We start from the raw sequence: 20,510 nt of genomic DNA, 5'->3' as shown, positions 1-20,510 counted from the left end.
GCAATTACACTTCCTCCTCGATAACCATCAGCACAGGAGCATCTCGGGGCTGTTCCCGATCCCCTGCTTGCGTGCTTGCTCTACGTCCGTGACTGTGAAGGCAGATACAAATCCAACGCTCTTTTTAAAAATTCGGCGACACCACTACTGTTGTTAGACGAATTGTGGGTAATGATGAGTCAGAATATAGGAGGGAATTGATCATCTGATTGAATGGTGCCAGAACACCAAACCTGCTCTCAATTTGAAGATATTTATTCACAAAATGCTAGAGTAACTCAGCAGGTCAGGCAGCATCTCAGGAGAGAAGGAATGGGTGACGTTTCGGGTCGATACCCTTCTTTAGACCTCTCAACGTCAGCAAGACCAAAGCACTGATTGTTGACATTGGAAGAGGGAAGCTGAGGATCCACAAACCCATTTTCATTGACATGTTGACGTGGAGCGAGTTGACTACTTTAAGGCCTGGCCGTGTATATTTCTGAAGGTCCTGTTGTGGGCCCAGCGCATTGATTGTATAATAAAAAAAGTCGAATCAACGCCTCTACATCCTTAGAAAATTGAGTAAATTTGGTATGTCAACGAATACTCTCTTGAATGCCTGCAAGTGTATGGTGGAGAACGTAGTGACTGGTAGGTTCACAGCCAAATCTCCCCACCATCATAGTGATCTGTAGGAGATGGTGCCTCATAAAAGCAGCCAGTATCGTCAAGGACCCACACCAGCCAGGCCACGCTCTCATTTCACTCCTAACAACAGGAAGCAGGTGTGGGAGTTTGATATCTGTGACCTTCTGGTTCGAAATATTTTTTCCAACTACATCTTGGTCTTGAACACGACAAAAACTATTTAAACTATGAACTGTCTTGTTTGTACTGAGGACTTCGGGCCTTTTGCATTAACATTAGGGTTTTAAATGAGTTCATTTTTTGCTGTTTTCTGTGTATACGGGTCTGTTATGCCTCATGAATTTCATTGTTCTGTTGTCAGTACATATGATTTAAGCACTTTAGCATTAATAACAGTATTGTTTATTAGGTTTGAAGTAGTAGGTGGTATACCCTCCCAGTTCAACATTAGACGTTCTCATTATTTTGCTGTCTTCAAGCGTGACTGGAGATATGATTTTTGTAAATTGTAGGAAATGTACAATGTATATAGAAGTTCCTTACAGATGGGTTTTAAATAAATAGATGGCTTTTGATTTCCTCTCGTGGATAAGCTATCATTGAAGCATAGAAAATAGGTGCAGGAGCAGGCCATTCGGCCCTTCGAGCCATTCAATATGATCATGGCTGATCATCCAAAATCAGTACCCCGTTCTGGCTTTTTCCCCATATCCCTTGATTCCCTTGGCCCTAAAAGCTAAATCTAACTCCTGCACAATGATGCAGATTTTACTCAAGTAATATCTCAAAAATAATTCCTTCCATATTCTCTACTTCTCATTGTGTTGGCAAGGAGTCCGGCCCTGTAGCTCAGAAGGGTAGGGAAAGGAAGAGGAGAGCAATAGTAATAGGGGACTCTATAGTGAGGGGGTCAGATAGGCGTTTCTGTGGACGCAGTCGGGAGACCCGGATGGTGGTTTGCCTCCCTGGTGCCGGTGTCCGGGATGTGTCTGAGCGTGTCCAGGATATCCTGAAAGGGGAGGGAGAGGAGCCAGAGGTCGTGGTACATATAGGTACCAACAATATAGGTAGGATAAGGGAAGAGGTCCTGAAAGGAGAATTTAGGGGGCTAGGAAGAGAGTTAAAAAAAAGGACTTCCAAAGCAATAATCTCAGGCTTACTGCCTGTGCCACGCGATAGTGAGAATAGGAATGGAGTGAGGTGGAGGATAAATACGTGGCTGAGGAACTGGTGCAGGGAGCAGGGTTTCAAGTTTCTGGATCATTGGGACCACTTCTGGGGGAAGTATGACCTGTACAAAAAGGACGGGTTGCATCTGAACCTGAGGGGAACCAATATCCTGGCGGGGAGATTTGCTAAAATAATTGCGGAGACTTTAAACTAGTACGGTTGGGGGGAGGGACTCAAACACAGATAGCTAACAGGCAGTGTGTGAGGCAGGAGGCAGAAAAGGGAAACACTCAGACCCAATATGTAGGAGAGAAAGAAGGGAAAAGAAATAAACTGAGAATAAGAAATGATGGGTCCCTTAAATGTGTATATTTTAATGCTAGGAGCATTGTAAGAAAGGTGGATGAGCTTAGAGCCTGGATTGACATCTGGAAGTATGATGTTGTGGCGATCAGTGAAACATGGTTGCAGGAGGGTTGCGATTGGCAATTAAATATTCCAGGATTTCATTGTTTCAGATGTGATAGAATCGGAGGGGCAAGAGGTGGGGGTGTTGCGTTGCTTGTCAGGGAGGATATCACAGCAGTGCTTTGGCAGGACAGACTAGAAGGCTCGATTAGGGAGGCTGTTTGGGTGGAACTCAGAAATGAGAAAGGTTTAGCAACACTTATAGGGGTGTATTATAGACCGCCAAATAGGGAACGAGAATTGGAAGAGCAAATATGTAAGTAGATAGCAGATATTAGTAGTAAGCACAGAGTAGTGATTGTGGGTGATTTCAATTTTCCGTATATAGACTGGGAATCACATTCTGTTAAAGGGCTGGATGGTTTGGAGTTTGTAAAATGTGTGCAGGATAGTTTTTTGCAGCAATACGTAGAGGTGCCTACCAGAGAAGGGGCAATGTTGGACCTCCTGTTAGGAAATGAGATGGGTCAGGTGACGGAGGTATATGTTGAGGAGCACTTTGGGTCTAGTGATCACAATGCCATTAGTTTCAATATCATTATGGAGAAGATCAAATCTGGACCAAGGGTTGAGATTTTGGATTGGAGAAAGGCTAATTTTGAGGAGATGAGAAAGGATTTAAAAGGAGTGAAATGGAAATTTTTGTTTTATGAAAAGGATATAATAGAGAAATGGAGGATATTTAAAGGTGAAATTTTGAGAGTACAGTCTTTATGTCCCTGTTCGGTGGAAAGGAAAGAATAATAATTAGAAAGAGCCGTGGTTTTCCAGGGAAATTAGACACGGTTCGGAAAAAGAGGGAGATATACAATAAATATAAGCGGCAGGGAGTAAATGAGGTTCTTGAGGAATATAAAGAATGTAAAAGGAATCTTAAGAAGGAAATTAGAAAAGCGAAAAAAAGATATGAGGCTGCTTTGGCAAGTAATGTAAAAGTAAACCCCAAGGGGTTCTACAGATATGTCAATAGCAAAAGGATAGTGAGGGATAAAATTGGTCCATTAGAGAGTCAGAGTGGACAACTATGTGCTGAGCCGGAAGAAATGGGGGAGATATTAAACAATTTCTTTTCTTCGGTATTTACCGAGGAGAAGGATATTGAATTATGTGAGGTAAGCGAAACAAGTAGAGTAGTGATGGAAATTAGGAGGATTAAAGAAGAGGAGGTACGGACACTTTTGAAAAATATAAAAGTGGATAAGTCTCCAGGTCCTGATAGGATATTCCCTAGGACATTGAGGGAAGTTAGTGCAGAAATAGCAGGGGCTATGACGGAAATATTTCAAAAGTCATTAGAAACGGGGATGGTGCCGGAAGATTGGCGCATAGCGCATGTTGTGCCTTTGTTTAAAAAAGGTTCTAAAAGTAAACCTAGCAATTATAGACCTATTAGTTTGACGTCTGTGGTGGGAAAATTAATGGAAAAGATACTTAGGGACAATATATATAATTATTTGGATAAACAAGGCCTGATTAGAAACAGTCAACATGAATTTGTGCCTGGAAGGTCATGTTTGACTAATCTTCTTGAATTTTTTTAAGAGGTTACCAGGGAAATTGATAAGGGCAAGGCTGTGGATGTTGTCCATATGGACTTCAGTAAGGCATTTGACAAGGTTCCACATGGAAGGTTGATTAAGAAGGTTAAATCGTTGGGTATTAATAGTGAGGTTGCAAGATGGATTCAACAATGGCTGAATGGAAGATACCAGAGGGTAACGGTTGACAATTGTATGTCAGGTTGGAGGCTAGTGTCTAGTGGAGTACCCCAAGGATCTGTGTTGGGTCCACTGTTGTTTGTCATTTACATTAATGATCTGGATGATGGTGTGGCAAATTGGATTAGTAAATATGCAGTTGATACTAAGATAGGTGGTGTAGTTGATAGTGAGGTAGATTTTCAAAGTCTACAGAGAGACTTGGGCCTTTTGGAAGGGTGGGCTGAAAGATGGCAGATGGAGTTTAATGCTGATAAGTGTGAGGTGCTGCATTTTGGTAGGACAAATCAAAATAGGACGTACAGGGTAAATGGTAGGGAATTGAGGAATGCAGTGGAACAGAGGGATCTGGGAATAACTGTGCATTGTTCCCTGAAGGTGGAATCTCATGTGGATAGGGTGGTGAAGAAGGCGTTTGGTATGCTTGCCTTTATAAATCAGAGCATCGAGTATAGAAGTTGGGATGTAATGTTAAAATTGTACAGGGCATTGGTGAGGCCGAATCTGGAGTATGGTGTGCAGTTCTGGTCGCCAAATTATAGGAAGGATGTCGACAAAATGGAGAGGGTACAGAGGAGATTTACTAGAATGTTGCCTGGGTTTCAGCACTTAGGCTACAGAGAGAGGTTGAACAGGTTGGGTCTTTATTCTTTGGAGCGTAGAAGGTTGAGGGGGGACTTGATAGAGGTTTTTAAAATTTTGAGAGGGACGGACAGAGTTGACGTGGGTAGGCTTTTCCCTTTGAGAGTGGGGAAGATTCCAACAAGGGGACATAGCTTCAGAATTGAGGGACAAAGGTTTAGGGGTAACATGAGGGGGAACTTCTTTACTCAGAGGGTGGTGGCTGTATGGAATGGGCTTCCGGTGGAAGTGGTGGAGGCTGGCTCGATTTTATTATTTAAGAGTAAATTGGATAGGTATATGGATAGGAGGGGATTAGAGGGTTATGGTCTGAGTGCAGGTAGATGAGACTAGGTCAGGGAGAATGGTCGGTGTGGACTGGTAGGGCCGGACAGGCCTGTTTCCATGCTGTAGTTGTTATATGGTTATATTATATATATTCATGCTGCTCTCTGGTAACTTGGGAAAATTCCCACAATATAAGATAATAGGGAAATCCAGGGTATTTTAGAGATACAGTGCGGAAACAGGCCCTTTGTCCCACCGAGTCCTCGCCGACTAGCGATTAACCCATACACTAGGGACAATTTTACAATTTTTACCACAGCCAATTAACCTACAAACATGTACACTCTGGAGTGTGGGAGGAAACCGGAGCACTCGAGAAAACACGCAGCCACAGGGGGAACGTACTTGTGCATCATTATAAACAAATTTACTCAATCTATCGGAAACCTACTTTACAGCAAGAAGTCTTGAAAGAAGAATGGAAACAACAATGGGTTTGAAACCCTTCATAGATCTCAGTTGTCACTCTGACACGGGTCAACTTACTTGGTATCGATTAATTGAACCAATAACCTTGCTGTTGTGAGTCAGCTCTGCAGAGAGTTAACTTAAATAGGCCATTAGAGGATTAAGTAGAAGCACGGAATTGTAGGTGCTGATTTACACAAAAGGACACCAAGTGCTGGAGTAACTCAGCAGGCCAGGCAGCATCTGTGGAGAACATGGATAGGTGATGTTTCGGGTTGGGACCGGACCTGTCTTCAAACAATAGAGAAATAAATCTCCTTTTAAACATTTTTAATGTGTTTTCACAAAAATGTTTAATCTTGGATGAGAGGGAAGCATCTGCATTTATTCCAGGAAGAATTCAAAATGTTTAATCATCCTTCACAGATTCCTATTTAGAACGGTGATGCATTGCCCCTTGCCACCCTGAACAGGAATATACAATTTATGCAGAAGTTGGGTGAATAGAGATTGACTGAAATGTCCACTGCATGTTACATTGATTGGATTTGCCTTTTTTTTGTAAACAGGGTGTGGGAAATTTTCCCCATTGTTGGTAAATGCCAATGCTATAAATGTATTTGAATGTCTTGGCTAGAGGTGGACTTAGTTTTGGTGTAATGAATTTTAGTGCATAAAACTCGATGTTGACAGGTCTGTTACTGATATGATTGTGCGAGAACAACAATGTAGGGTTGTTTAATTTAGTTTAGAGAGACGGATACAGTGCAGAAACAGGCCCTTCAGCCCATCAAGCCTGTGCCGACCAGCGATCCCCGCAGACTAACACTTACACGCATTAGGGACAATTTACAATTTTACCAAGCCAATTAGCCTATAATCCTGTATGTCTTTGGAGTGAGGGAGGAAACCGGAACACCCAGAAAAAAAACACGTAGGTCATGGGGAGAACATACCAACTCCGTACAGACAGCAACCGTAGTCAGGATCGAACCCGGGCGTCTGGCCCTGTAAGGCAGCAACTCTACCACTGTGCCGCCCGATGTTGCTTGTCTAGATTATGTGACAGCTTTCCCCACATGCTTGTGAAATAAAAATGTACAAATCAGCAGTATTGGGAGTAACGTTTGCTTTGACAGAATTTGGCGCATATGGTGATGCCAGTCTTTATATACTTAATCTGTTTTGACAGGTTACAGTCCAATTGAGTGGGTTGCTTCATCGTTTCACATAAGTGGATTTGGAGTCTTGTAGACACCAGAATGGAAAAAAAAGTGACAGATTTCCTCCCGTTAAGAACATTAGTGAACTAGATTCGTTTTTACAATGATCTGGTAATTTTGTAGTCGTCATTGATAATAACTAGATTCTTTGACATTTTGGATTGTGAATTAGGTTTAAATTCTACCGATGGGATCTTGACCTGAATCACCGAATTGTTCATCTGAATTTTTGGATTACTGTGCGGTAATTTTGCTGTTACACTGCCATCTTATTCTTCATCTTCCAATTCATGATTAAAAATTTTTTACACGCCACTTTGTTCCGGAGCTCTTCATTCCACTTGTTCATCTGATCTATGTGAAATCTAAATTATATCTTAATATCTCTGCACCTTACCTTGTAATCGTACGCCCACAACCATTGTTTAGATTTCTAATCCTGCTTATGCTTTGGATTCAAATAACATATTTATTCCCTAAAGAGAGACATATCATTGATTCTCTCCCCATAGCTGTGGGAAAATAACTGCAGATGCTGGTACAAATCGAAGGTATTTATTCACAAAATGCTGGAGTAACTCAGCAGGTCAGGCAGCATCTCAGGAGAGAAGGAATCCTTCTCTCCTGAGATGCTGCCTGACCTGGAGTTACTCCAGCATTTTGTGAATAAATACCTCTCCCCATAGCTAATTAGTTAACTATTAAGTTCCTTCCTTTGATACTATAAATGAATATTATGCAGACTATTCCAGATGTGATTATACTTATGATTCGTATGGAATCACTGTTTTCCTGCTCTAGCTCTCAATTTGCACAGCTTTCATTACCATGACTATACAGACACGCCCCGATGTACACATTAGGTGACTTAACGTAAACTCGCACTTAAACAATTCTGAACTTCATCCCTACTGCAATCAAGGCGGATTGTTTTTCCACAACACTACGATCACTCAAGTTTACAGCGAAAACAAGCAGGCAACGGTGGCGTTGCTTACCAAGAAGACCGTGCGCCACAGAAAGTGACCCAACGGCAAGACGCAACTCAAGTTTACAAGTAACTTGACAAGCTTCTGACTTCAGTAAAATCTGATTGATATAAGGGTTCACGGAACGTAACCAGTGGGTGGCACAGTGTTAGAGTTTCTGTCTTACAGCGCTTGTAGCGCCGGAGACCCTGGTTCGATCCCGACTACGGGTGCTGTCTGTACAGAGTTCGTATGTTCTCCCCATTATCACGTGGGTTTTCTCCGAGATCTTCGGATTCTTCCCACACTCGAAAGACGTACAGATTTGTAGGTTAATTGGCTTGGTATGTGTAAATTGTCCCTAGCGCGTGTAGGATAGTATTAATGTGCGGGGTTTGTTGGCGGTGTGGACACATTGGGCCGAAGAACCTGTTTTCACGATGTATCTGTGAACTAAAAAGTAAACTAAACTAAACTCCTACCAGTGTTTTCCAGTTATCACACTTGTGATTTGTTACAAGGTTATAGGGGATTAGTTTGTATTTTCAAAAATATTATGTTTTATAATAATATCGAAAAGTTGCATCGAATTGCTTCAACTAATTGCCACACCATGCATTTTTTCACAATGCAAGCAGTTTGTCTCTAGTTGGATAGAACATAGAACAGTACAGCACAGGAACAGGCCCTTCAGTCAAAGAAAGTCTGATGCCATGATAAACTCATCTCATCTGCCTGCATAAGGCGTTCGATAAGGTTCCGCATGGTAGGCTGCTCTGTTCTCTAGATCGCATGGGATCCAAGGAGAGATAGCTGAATGGATAGCAAATTGGCTCCATGGAAGGAAGCAGAGGGTAATGGTGGAAGGTTGCTTCTCGGACTGAATGTATGTGACTAGCGGTGTGCCTCAGGGTTTGGTGCTGGGTCTGTTACTGTTTGTCATCTGCATCAATCATTTGGATGAAAACATACAGGGCAAGATTAGCAAGTTTGCTGATGATACAAAAATTTAGTGGTGCAAATAGTGAAGATGGTTGTGAACGATTACACCAGGAACTGGATCGATTGGCCAGGTGAGCGGTGGAATAGTTGATGGAATTTAATACAGAGAAGTGTGAGGTGTTGCATTTTGGGATGTTGAACAAGGGCAGGGCCTACACAGTAAATGGTAGGTCTCCTCTGGGTAGTGTTATAGAGCAGAGGGATCAAGGAGTACAGGTGCATGGTTCCTTGAAGGTCGAGTCGCAGGTAGATAAGGTGATCAAAAAGGCTTTTGGCACTTTGGCCTTCATCAGTCAGAGTATTGAGTATAGAAGTTGGGAGGTCATGTTGCAGTTGTATAAGACTTTGATGGGAGCGCATTTAAAATATTGTGTTCAGTTCTGTGCACCATGTGAGAAGAAAGATATTGTCAAGCTTGAAAGGGTTCAGAAAAGATTTACGAGGATGGTTCCAGCACTAGAGGGTGTGAGCTATAGGGAGAGGTTGAGTAGGGTGGGTCTCTTTTCCATGGATTGCAGGAGGATGAGGGGAGATCTTATAGAAGTATACAAAATCATGAGAGGAATAGATCAGGTAGATGCACAGAGTCTCGTGTCTAGAGAACAGAGGTTCAAGCTGAAGGGGAAAAGATTTAATCGGAATCCGAGGGTAACTTTTTCAAACTAAGGTGGTGGGGTGTATGGAACAAGCTGCCAGAGGAGGTAGTTGAGGCTGGGACTATCCCATCATTTAAGAAACAGTTAGACAGGTACATTGATAGGACAGGTATGGAGGGATATGGACCAAGCGCAGGCAAGTGGAACTAGTGTAACTGGAACATTGTTGGCTGGTGTGGGCGAGTTGGGCCGAAGGGTTCATTTCCACACTAACACTCTATGACTCTATGCAAATGCATATCCATGTACTTATCTAAAAGCCTATTAAATGCCACTATCATATCTCTTTGATTTTCTCTTGCGTGTTCTCTATTGATTTAAACCCTGACATGTTTAGTGTAATTTATAAATGTAGAGGTTTTTGTTCTTTTCCTCTATTGGGTATTGTTATCCATAGGGTTTTCGCAACATGTGAACATCAATAATCTTGCTTTCACCTTGCAGCCATGGATTTGAAAAATGTGTTTCCATTGTTGTAATAAATCAACCTCGGAAATAAGATGGAATGATTGATCTTTAGGGGTCATATTTGCAAGGAAGGCAATTGAAATGAATTTGTTAGAAACACAACATAAATGCCAATTGAACACACTGATTTAGAGCAGGTAATATTTGCTTAAGGGGTGTCTGCACATTAACTATATTTTGATGGGTTTTAATGGTATGCGATGCATTTATGGTATATATAGGCATTGATAAATTCTCCTGTGCTAATTTTGTGCTATCCTGAACATTAAAATTGATACTAATCAAAGTTAATTTCCAAAATCGAGCATAAACTTTTCTCCATAATTATTAAAAATGAATATTATACCCGACTTATCCAGTAGTGAATGGTCCTAATAATGAATCGCATGGTTCCTTTCCATGTTTAAAAGCTGCTGGGGTTAGCCAATTTTTCTTCTAGCAGTTGGTTCCCTCTCCTTCAATGCCTTCCAGTCTTGTATATGAAACACCTGAGTTTGAAAGCATCAACATTTATTTTTGTTTCTCTAGCAGAAAAGACCACATACTCGTATTTTTATGGGAATGACTGTATTTTTGTGTTCAATTAATATGATTTTAATCTTACTGTATTTATATTGTGTGCTATTTTTGGACTCTCAGATTTTAAAATATCGCACGCCATCATAAGGTTATTGCAAGAAACTGGCTGAATGCTTGGTAAATCTAATTTTGGAGCAGTTGGGGGTAAAGTGGACTTTTCTTGGACAGTGGTTGTAACAAATTGTTTACTTTTGAGTGACTTATAATTGTTGTTGATCATATGTGAGCCATTGACTAACATGCTTAAAAAAAATCCAAGAATTAAAGCTTTTTTGCGTAGATGTACATCGGTGGTGGTAATATTAAAGAAGATTTGGTGATAGTTATTTTGGTCATCTTTATTTTAAAGTAATTTAAAACTTTTGAAGTAATTACTAATGCAGAAATATTGAGCAGCATGTGGGCATTAGTAATCCGTTGTCACACATGCAAAGCAAGCTTTCTTTTAATTTGCAATTACAAAGTAAGACATAAAGTTCCATTTCGCATGATGTTAGAATCCATAAAGTTTTACACCTGAAGCTATGACCGCAGTTTTTTAAGGGATACAGATAGTAACTGACAATAACCTAGAGGTAGATAGAATCTATTCCTTCCTAACCTGTTTCTAGTTTTGACACTATATAACATGCTGTTCCGCTTGTTTGTATTTGGCTACAACTGGCAACGAAGGAAGTCAAGGATGGACAGATTGTTGTAGAAATGGGAAGAGGAATTAAAATGGCCAGCAAATGGGAGATCCAGTTGGCCACAGCGAACAGAACACAGGTGCCCAGCAAAGCGGTCACCCACTCTGCATTTGGTCTTGCCAGTGTAAAGGAGATTACATCAAGAGCACCAAATGCAATGACTTCTTTGAAGAACACCTCTGTTTAATCTGCAAGGTTAACTGTGAGCTTACTCATTGCTTTAATTCTACACTTCATTCCATCTCTGAGCTTTACCTTCTGAAACTTGTAATGAGCCATAACTTTATCTTGACGAGCAGCCTCTAATCTCTGACTTTGTATTGAATTCAACAATGAGGTAACTGGCTATTTTAGCCTTTTTTTCCATCTTTTTTTTTCTTCCTTTTATGGTAATTATTAATTTTGCTTCTCCTATTCTCGTCTCCCCAGGCATACTTCTCCTTTTAGTTCACTATCTTTCACCATCACCCATCAACATACAACACTGCACATATTATTCACTTGCTCCTTTTGTTCCTTCACTTTTGTTCTTTCCACTTCTGCCCCTTACGTTTTGTATACTGCTATGATCAAGGTTCATCTCCTTCATTCTCCATTGGTGCTGCCCTTAACCTCACTATTTTTGTCATGTTCTATTGGTTTATTATTGTCACATATACTGTAATGTAGTGCAAAAAAAATAAATTTGCCTACTATCCAATCAAATCCTGCTTTTCACGAGGTCAATCAAGTTGCAATGTGGTGGATTGGGTTGGTCTACACCACTGGCTTATGAGAGGATTGTTCATTAGTCTGATAACAATGGGGAAGAAGCTGCTCCTGAAGTCGGCATTATGTGCTTTCAAGGTTTTGTAGTTTTTGTCCTCGGGACGGGGGAAGAAGAGGGAATGATATGGATGAACATTGGCTTTGAATACATTGTTTTTTTTCCTGAGGCAAAGTAAAGTACTGATGGGGTCAATGGGGATGGAACTGGTTTGTGTGATGGTCTGGGGTACATCCACATTTTTCTGCAATTTCTTGTGGTCTTGGGCAGAGCTGTTGCCAAACCAAGCTGTGATGCATCCTGATAGGGTGTTTTCTATGGCGCATCTGCAGAAGTTAGTAAGAGTCATTGGAAACTTCCTTAGATTTAAGAGTAAATAGAAGTATTGCTTTGTTTTCTTGGCCATAGCTTCAATGTGGTTGGTCCAGGATAAACAAATGAGTAATATTTAGGATGAGGAACTTGAAGCTCTGAACCATCTTCACTTCGGCATCGTTGATGCTGACTGGGGTATGTATATCACCTCGTTTTCTGAAATCAATAACTCGCTCCTTTATCTAGCTAATATCTAGCTGATATTAAGGGAGAGGCTGTTGCTTTGACACCTGCTAACTAAGCTCTCTAGTCATTGTTCGAGATCTGGCCCACCAAGGTAGTATAATCTGCAAACATGTAAATGGAGTCATTTGTACATACAAGTCCTTCCACATTCACCAGCTGCCCATATGTCATTGCATGAAGAATATGAAAACGAGATGTAATGAGGTAACTTTCATTGAATCTAAGTCTGATAGGGCAGGTTGCTAAACTATAATATACTATGTGTACTTGAGTCCAAATAACTCTTCTGAATAATATTTGTTAAAGTATCTCTGAAGTTAGATCATCGTAGTTGTGTTTAGTCCTTACTCTTTTCATGCCCAAATTCTTGGCATGTGAATTTTCTACTTTGTAATGGCTAAAATATAATTGTGCAACCTTGGATCCTGTGGACACAAGGAACTGCACATGCTGGTCCTGAGTTTTTTAAACTTATTTGCCTTTCCTCGGCCAGAAATTTTAAGGCTCTTTGTTAGTTATACCCCTGATTCTTTGCTGGCAGAGAACTGAAATAGTACAGAGTTCATTATTAAACCTGAGATTTTCAGGCTACTGCTGGAAGTATAGATTTCTTCTGTTGGACTATTGGATGAGTAATGGCATTATTTCTGTATTCAGCTAATGCTGCACTGATGGCTGACTTGCAATAGTGTATCGAGAATATGTGAATCCTGAAACATCAAAGATTTAAATTAGTTTTCTAAAATTGGAATAATGAAACTTTATTTTCTATCCCTTGTAGAGCTGATTTATTTGTATGATGGATTCACTGATTGCTTGCCAGCAATGAATTAATATGTGTATACACTTAGAATTTATGGTAAGTTCAATTTTACTCATTTTAAAAGATCTACTCATCTCCGAGATCGCACTGAGACTATATTTGTCATTCTGAATTGCAAATCTGAATCTCTTTCTTGTCTTCAAGGATATGACAGGATGAAACGCAACAGACATCTGAGCAGTAGTGACAGTTCAGACAATGAGAGTAAGTAAGATCAGCATGTGTTTTAGCAGTCGAATGCTTGTGATGCTGTAAATGTATCTTTCATCTGCTTAAGATCTCTTTGCATATCAAATCTGTATTATGTCAGATAACTATGTTGTGAGTTGGCATGTCCTCTGGGTTCATCCATAATGTAAAAAATTGCCCATTTAAAAAATCTGCCTAAATCTGACACTAATTAGCATCCTTGCAGGTGAGTGAAGCAGTAATGCAGTTTTGTGAAAATTGAAATGTTATATTGGGGGATTCTGTCTTTGTGAAATTATAGAATATTGCTACGGTTTTCTCAAATGTTTCCAAAAGGCCTGTGGGGTTCCATGTATTTGAAGCCAATTTTAACTGATCAAATATTCCGTGGAAAAAAAAATCAAAACCCTGCGGTCTCCTGTGCTTAAAAAAAAATTCTGGTGGTTTGCGTTGACCGGGCTGTGCGCACCTCTGGATAATCATCCAGGGAATGCACTTGAGAAACAGCTGTCCCTGTCACCACTGTGTCCTGTCTCCTGCAGATGATCTTCCCCAGATTATTGAAATGCAGACTCTGCAACATGTATGAATGCCACTCAAAGCTGGAATTAACACTTCATCTCTCTGCTCAGGAGTTTCTCCCCCCCCCCCTTCCCACCATTTATTCTTGTGATGTGAATGATAATAGAAATGCCCATTATGTCCATCTTTAGTTGCCAATCACTTAGTTTGAACTAAAGTCGCATTTAGCCCAAGCCACGTAGGAAAAGCAGGTTTCCTTCACTGAATAACGTTAGTGATTATATGTGTGGCATTTAAAGAACTGAATCCCAATTACATTTGCTAAATGCCCTTGTCAGTGTTGTTTGCTTCTTAATTATATTAGATTATTGTATTTATAGATTTTGGGCTGAAGAATTGCACTGTATGTTAATTGTGTTTTGGTATTTGATACTATATTTTCAAACTTTCTGTATAAAATGGCTGTTAATTTCTGGTCTTGTCCACGGTTTTATGTCAGACCACCATAATTTTTGTTATTATAACATAATTCACTTAAGATGGCACTTGGGTGGACCGTTGTTCAATGGGCCTGACTGGTCACTAATTCTCATTGTTGCTTTTGTAACTACCTGCGTAGGTCCTTCAACATCGTGGTCATCCCATTCCAAATATCGAAGGGACAGGCATGCCTCAGCAAGTGGAAAGAAGAAGTCTGCTGAGGTTAGTATTACTTAAGTTTTAAAAGTTTACTTTGTTAAAAAAAAAATCTCATTGAACTATCTTAGTTGTGAAAAATAAAAATTACTTGAGCTTCATTCCATGAAGAATAGATCTTGAGCATTTTTCCTAATGCTGTGTATGTTTATGTGATCCCAGACTATAAGGCCTTGGAGAATCTTTCCTCAAGTGAAAATGGATTTGCATGAAAACTACAATTGTTTTGGAGAGATTAGCTTTCACACACTAATTCTAGTAAATTTATAACACATTATCATTCTATTGCTGGAGGTTTTGTGCTTGTGGAAAGTTTTTTTTAACATTATGTTAAGGGCTTAAGTCTGAAAATGAAAATTATTTCTGCCTACAAATGAATTAAGGAGAGGAGCAGATCCCTTTGCTCCTCAAGCCTGCTTTGCCATTTAATAAGATCATAGCGAATCTGATTGCAACCCTAACTTTTGCATTCCTGGTAGCGCAGTGGTAGAGTTGCTGCCTTACAGCACATGCAGCGCCGGAGACTTGGGTTTAATCCCAACTATGGGTGCTGTCTGTACGGAATTTATACGTTCTCCCCGTGCGTTTTCTCCGAGATTTTCGGTTTCCTCCCGCACACCAGAAAGTACAGGTTTGTAGGTTAGTTGGTTTGGTATATATTGTCCCTAGTGTTTGTAGGGTGGTGTTAATGTGTGGGGATCACTGGTCGGTGCGGACTTGGTGGGCCGAAGGACCTGTTTCTGTGCTGTATCACTAAACTAAAATATCCACAATAATTTTCATTCCTTTGATCAAGTATCTGTCTATCTCTGACGTAAGGATATTCAAAAACACTGCTTCCACCACCCCTTGAGAAACAAAATTCCAACTACCCACAACCTTCAGAAAGAGAAAAAGTTTACCTTATCTCTGTCTCCAATGGGCCACCGCTTATTTTTAAATAGTGACTCCCTGTTCTAGGCTCTCCCATAAGAGGAAACATTCTCCATCTCCATCCTATCAAGATCCATCAGGATCTTCCATGGTTTAATCAAATCTCTGTTCACTCTTTCTTATTCATTCCAAGTTATGCACCTTGTTATTAACTTTATCTATCATCTGTGTCTTTCCGTTTTGTAATTCATGGAGAGAGTTTGATTTAGCTCTTGGGGCTAAGGGAATCAAGGGATATGGGGTAAAAGCTGGAAAGGGGTGCTGATTTTGGATGAACAGCCATGATCATATTGAATGGCGGTGCTGGCTCGAAGGGCCGAATGGCCTACTCTTGCACCTATTTTCTATGTTTCTATTCTCACCAGATAATTGAAACCATAAAGATGAGAATGAGATTACCGTATCAGATTTACCAATGTGAATTTGCTATTGGCATTGCCAACATTAGTAACATGGAAAACCTGTATTCAAGCATCATATAAGGAAAAGCAAAAGGTTTTAATTTATGCACTTTTCATTTTGAAATAAACTGGAATAATGTGCATACACGTATTTTTCTCGCCTTCTACCATTTCCTGGCTGAGTTGGTTGGTATCTCCTCCAATGTTATCTTAAAGGGCCTGTCCCATTTAGGCGATTTTAAAGCGACTGCCGGCGACTAGGCTGTCGCCGGGGTGTCGCGGGCATGATCGTGAGGAGTCTTCCAAAGATCATAGTGGATCTCGGCGCATCGCCGAGAAATCAAACGGCTTGAAATCTCTCAGCGACAGCTGGCTTGTCGCCAGGCATCGTAGCTTATTGCGGTCGCTGTCGCATGCTGTCCCCAGGTTTGATAGGTTCTCTTAAGATACATTTAGGAGCACATAATATTAAAATAAGTAAAGTCATTTCAAAATACCATAAAATGCTTGTGTTTAACTAATTTATTTACCGTCAGGACATTTGACATGTAGATTGGAGGCGACAGTTTGACAGTCAGGTAAGCATGGGAATTTTCGCGATGATTTTGGCCTCAGCCATTACATTTAAAATGGGCTCCAAACCCAGATATTCAACCCAGAAACCAGATATGCATCTCCCTTACATTTTCAAAGAATGCCCACACACTTTTCACAAAACTCCACTGAACCACTTATAAAATTATTTTTTTAAATACAGCTATTAGTAAACTGGAAGTAAATCCAGTTTATTCCTTGTTACAGTGAAGCTTGGTTTTTAAGTAACCCATACAAGGTGTTATAGTTCAAAACTCTCAAGTACTCACCGATTTGTCAGTGATTTCAGCGAAAACCAGGACGCCGGAGAAGCATTGACAGTGTGAGAATTTTCGCAATGTTTCAGAAGACGCTGTAATCTTGACCTGAATCGGCATTGTCGTCGGGTAAAAGAAAAGTTTGGCGATCTGCTACGACTTTGACAGTCGCCGGCTGTTGCCAAAAAGATCGCCTAAGTGGGACAGGCCCTTTACCCTGCATTTTATTTAACCACGAGATTATGCACTCGAGCTATTTTGGACAATATTCTGCTGTTGCCTCACTGAGAAACTGCAAGTATGAACTAGATTCTTGCCATGGTGTAATACAGTGCGTGACCACCCAAATGTGTTATGGTTGCCTCCTTTAATGTTCTTTTAATTATTTAAGTTTGGTTTTATAGGTATTCAGGAAGGATCTCATAAGTGCTATGAAGATTCCAGATTCTCATCATGTGAACCAGGATGACTGTTATCTCTTGGCTGATCAATGGAAACAGGAGTGGGAGAAAGGGGTACAAGTTCCAGCAAGTCCTGAAACAATTCCAAATCCATCTGTCAGGTATCAGCTGTTGCACTAAATGAATGCATCTTTAGAGTCATAAAATAATACAGCATAGAAACAGGCCCTTCAGCTCAACTCATCCACGCTGACCAAGTTACTTACATCCTAGCTCTTGTACTCAGCGCCCTGACTGACTGAAGGCAAGTGTGCCAAATGCCGCCTTCACTACCCTGAGTCACCACTTTTATGGAACTTTGTAACTGCATCCCTAGGTACCCCGCTGTTCTACACTACTCTGCAGGGGCCTGCCATTTACTGTGCAACTCTTATCCTGGTTTAACTTGCAAAGTACGACACTTTACATTTGTCTGAGTTAGATTCTGTATGCCATTCCATGGCCACTTTTCCAGTTGATCTGCATCCTGTTGTTATTTTAGATAAACTTCACTGTCCACTATACCACTAATTTTGGAGCCATCTGCCGACTTATCATTGTCTTCCAAATCCTTCATAAAGATGTCGAACGGAAATGGACCCAGCACCAATCCATGTGGCACACCTCTGGTCACAGGCCACCAATCTGAAAAACATCCCTCCACTACCACCCTCTCACTCTTCTCACAAGATACAAGCATATATTTTAATCAAAAAGGATTTATTATTGTACATTGCATGTGACCCCCCCCCTCCCCTCTTGTTTTTGGAGGGAAGCATTCCTAGAAAATTGTTCATATCGCAATTTTTATGTAACATCAAGGCGTAACTTCTCGTGTGAAGAAGCGAGAGTTTATAAAAAGTTGTTTTTCACATAAATTCATTGAATGCAAAATTTATTCTGTTTCTCCAAATTTGGAGAAGTGATTTGTGAATTCAATAAAGGCAAATTTCCATTATCCAAATGGCATGATGTGGGGGTTACCTGTATATTATTCATTTCTTTGTTCAACTTGGTCAGTTCTTCTCCATTAAATTAATTATTCCTACCGTTGACTGTGTAAACATTCAGCAGATTTGAAGATGTATACAGGAGTATTTTGTAAAAGGAAATATAAAAAATTGGGGAAGAAAACAACTTTTTGTCATGTTTCCCCACATATCTACTCCACCATTCAATGAAATTGTGAATGGTATGACGTTGGCCACTTCGTTGTCTGATTTACTTACATGTAAGGCTCCCATACAATGCAGAAATATCTCATCAATCTCAGCCTTGAACACATTCAGTGATTCAACTACCATTGGTATCTGGGGTACAGAATTCCAAAGGTTCGTAAACATTGAGAAAAGAAATTCTTACTTCTTTCCAACTTCAACTAAATTACCCTTATTCTGGAACTCTGCCCAACTAGTCCGAATACTTCTAAAACCTCCTCTCTGGATTTAATTTGCTGGGAGAGATTGGTTTTATTGTTGAAGAGTTAGTAGAAATTTCCATTCTGTTCTCCCATTTTAGTCTCCCACTTTGTAATTCAACGAACTCAGAAAATAAACAAATTGCCTGCTGATATCTCACACAGGAAGATCTAATATGTGCATTTTTTAAAGACTTTCGACAAAAAATATTTTGTGAAGTTTAAGTGTAGTGAGAAGACTTCCTTCCATTGTTTTGATTCTTGTCCTGTTTTGGCCTCTTGGTTTACCATTTTAGGGTTATTGTAGAAAAAGTGAAGGAGACTTTATTTACTAAACCACGGAAGTATATTCGATGTTCCACCACCGAATCCACAGATCCTGGATATATTAACATGTTGGAACTTGCAGACAGTGTATGCCGTTATGACTTGGATGATATGGATATTTACTGGTTGCAAGCAGCAAATGAAGAACTGAGAGAAATGGGTATGTAAAAGCCATTTTGTACAGCATTACAAAGGCACTTTGTTACCATACAAGGAGCAGTTATAATCTTAATGAATTGATCCAGAATTTAATATGGATGTTTTGTGGTAAATCCAAGCACACTTTATCTGGAAATAGGAGCTGTTATTTTGTCCTGCGACTAAGTTATATTGAAATATTGTTAACAGAGGGCAAAGCTATCTTGAAATTGGAAATTTGTGCATTGGACTGGTTAGATCTTTAGTCAGTCTGCTGAGGGTGCATCGTAACAGAGGACATGAGCTTGCTGATGGAGAACAAAGAAATTATTGATTTGTTTTTGAAATTTATTTTGTAGTTAATGTTCCATGTACTGTATAATATTGTTCATGTGTTTTTTGTAATAATAGGATTCAACAGAGCATGGCAGTGCAATGAAAACATTAAGATTTAAGGGAAGATCATTACGATCTCTGCATGATATTTAGTTTGAGTAAAGAAAACAAGGAATTGGGCTTGAAGTGTATTCTTTCCCAACAGAAATGTAATTTCACTGTAAAGAAAGATTTTAGTTATTGCTGAAGGCAACTGCAGCTTGGAACATTGGTTAAATGAGCATTTTTGAAAAAATAACGCAAGTAGAATGTAATTGAAAGATTTTAAGGAATTTTTAATTCATAAGATGTCTTTAAACAGGTCTTTTGATGCTGAATGATTTGTATATCTTACCAATAAGTCAAATTTGAATAAACCGAACGGTGAATTAGCAGCATTTTTTTTTCTGAACTTTTATCGATTCAGGTTGTAGCTTGATTCCTGAAAACACAATGGAGAGAACCATAGAAGCCCTGGAACGTCATTGCTATGAGAATATGAATCATGCCATAGAGACTGAGGAAGGATTGGGGATTGAGTATGATGAAGATGTTATCTGTGATGTATGTCGTTCTCCTGATAGTGAAGAAGGCAATGAGATGGTCTTCTGTGACAGATGTAATATCTGTGTTCATCAAGTAAGAATGTTATTTAATTAGAGTTAGGTTAACCCTAACCCTAATGCACAGAAATAATGTGTGATTCAAATTCAAATTTCTAACCTTTTCATGTTTCTAGTCTGTTAAACTATTGTAAAATATCTAATTTGTATGTGATAATACTCGTTTAGGTCATTGATATTTATACTGAAATTGCAGGTTTTATTACTAAGATCTTGAGTATTGGTCCTTTCCATTTTTTCAGTAGTGGAATACATACAAATAACTTTCTAATGAGTTTGCTGCACATAACATCCTTTTATGTTAATTCATCCAAACACGTTCTTGATCGTTTATCTTGGCAAACCTATTAGAAACAAAGAAAATAGGTGCAGGAGGAGGCCATTTGGCCCTTCGAGCCAGCACTGCCATTCATTGTGATCATGGCTGATCATCCACAATCAGTAACCTATGCCTGCCTTCTCCCTATATCCCTTGATTCCACTAGCCCCTAGAGCTCCAT

General features: G+C 39.8%; 1 protein-coding gene across 1 annotated transcript in view; it reads left to right on the top strand.

The window, feature by feature from the left end:
• The window catches only part of jade3 (jade family PHD finger 3), a 47,891-nt gene that overhangs the window by 13,956 nt on the left and 13,425 nt on the right, over positions 1–20,510 (top strand). Inside the window, exons 2-7 of the mRNA XM_078402081.1 lie at positions 13,057–13,134; positions 13,243–13,302; positions 14,429–14,511; positions 17,095–17,252; positions 18,844–19,034; positions 19,815–20,026. Of these exons, the coding sequence (XP_078258207.1) occupies positions 13,254–13,302; positions 14,429–14,511; positions 17,095–17,252; positions 18,844–19,034; positions 19,815–20,026 (693 nt within the window). The 5' untranslated portion in view covers positions 13,057–13,134; positions 13,243–13,253. The remainder of the gene's footprint in view (positions 1–13,056; positions 13,135–13,242; positions 13,303–14,428; positions 14,512–17,094; positions 17,253–18,843; positions 19,035–19,814; positions 20,027–20,510) is intronic.

This window comes from Rhinoraja longicauda, chromosome 7 (assembly GCF_053455715.1).
Source record: "Rhinoraja longicauda isolate Sanriku21f chromosome 7, sRhiLon1.1, whole genome shotgun sequence".
NCBI lineage: Eukaryota > Metazoa > Chordata > Chondrichthyes > Rajiformes > Arhynchobatidae > Rhinoraja > Rhinoraja longicauda.
The sequence above is the reverse complement of the archived record's forward strand: the minus strand, read 5'-3'. Positions and strand labels throughout refer to the sequence as shown.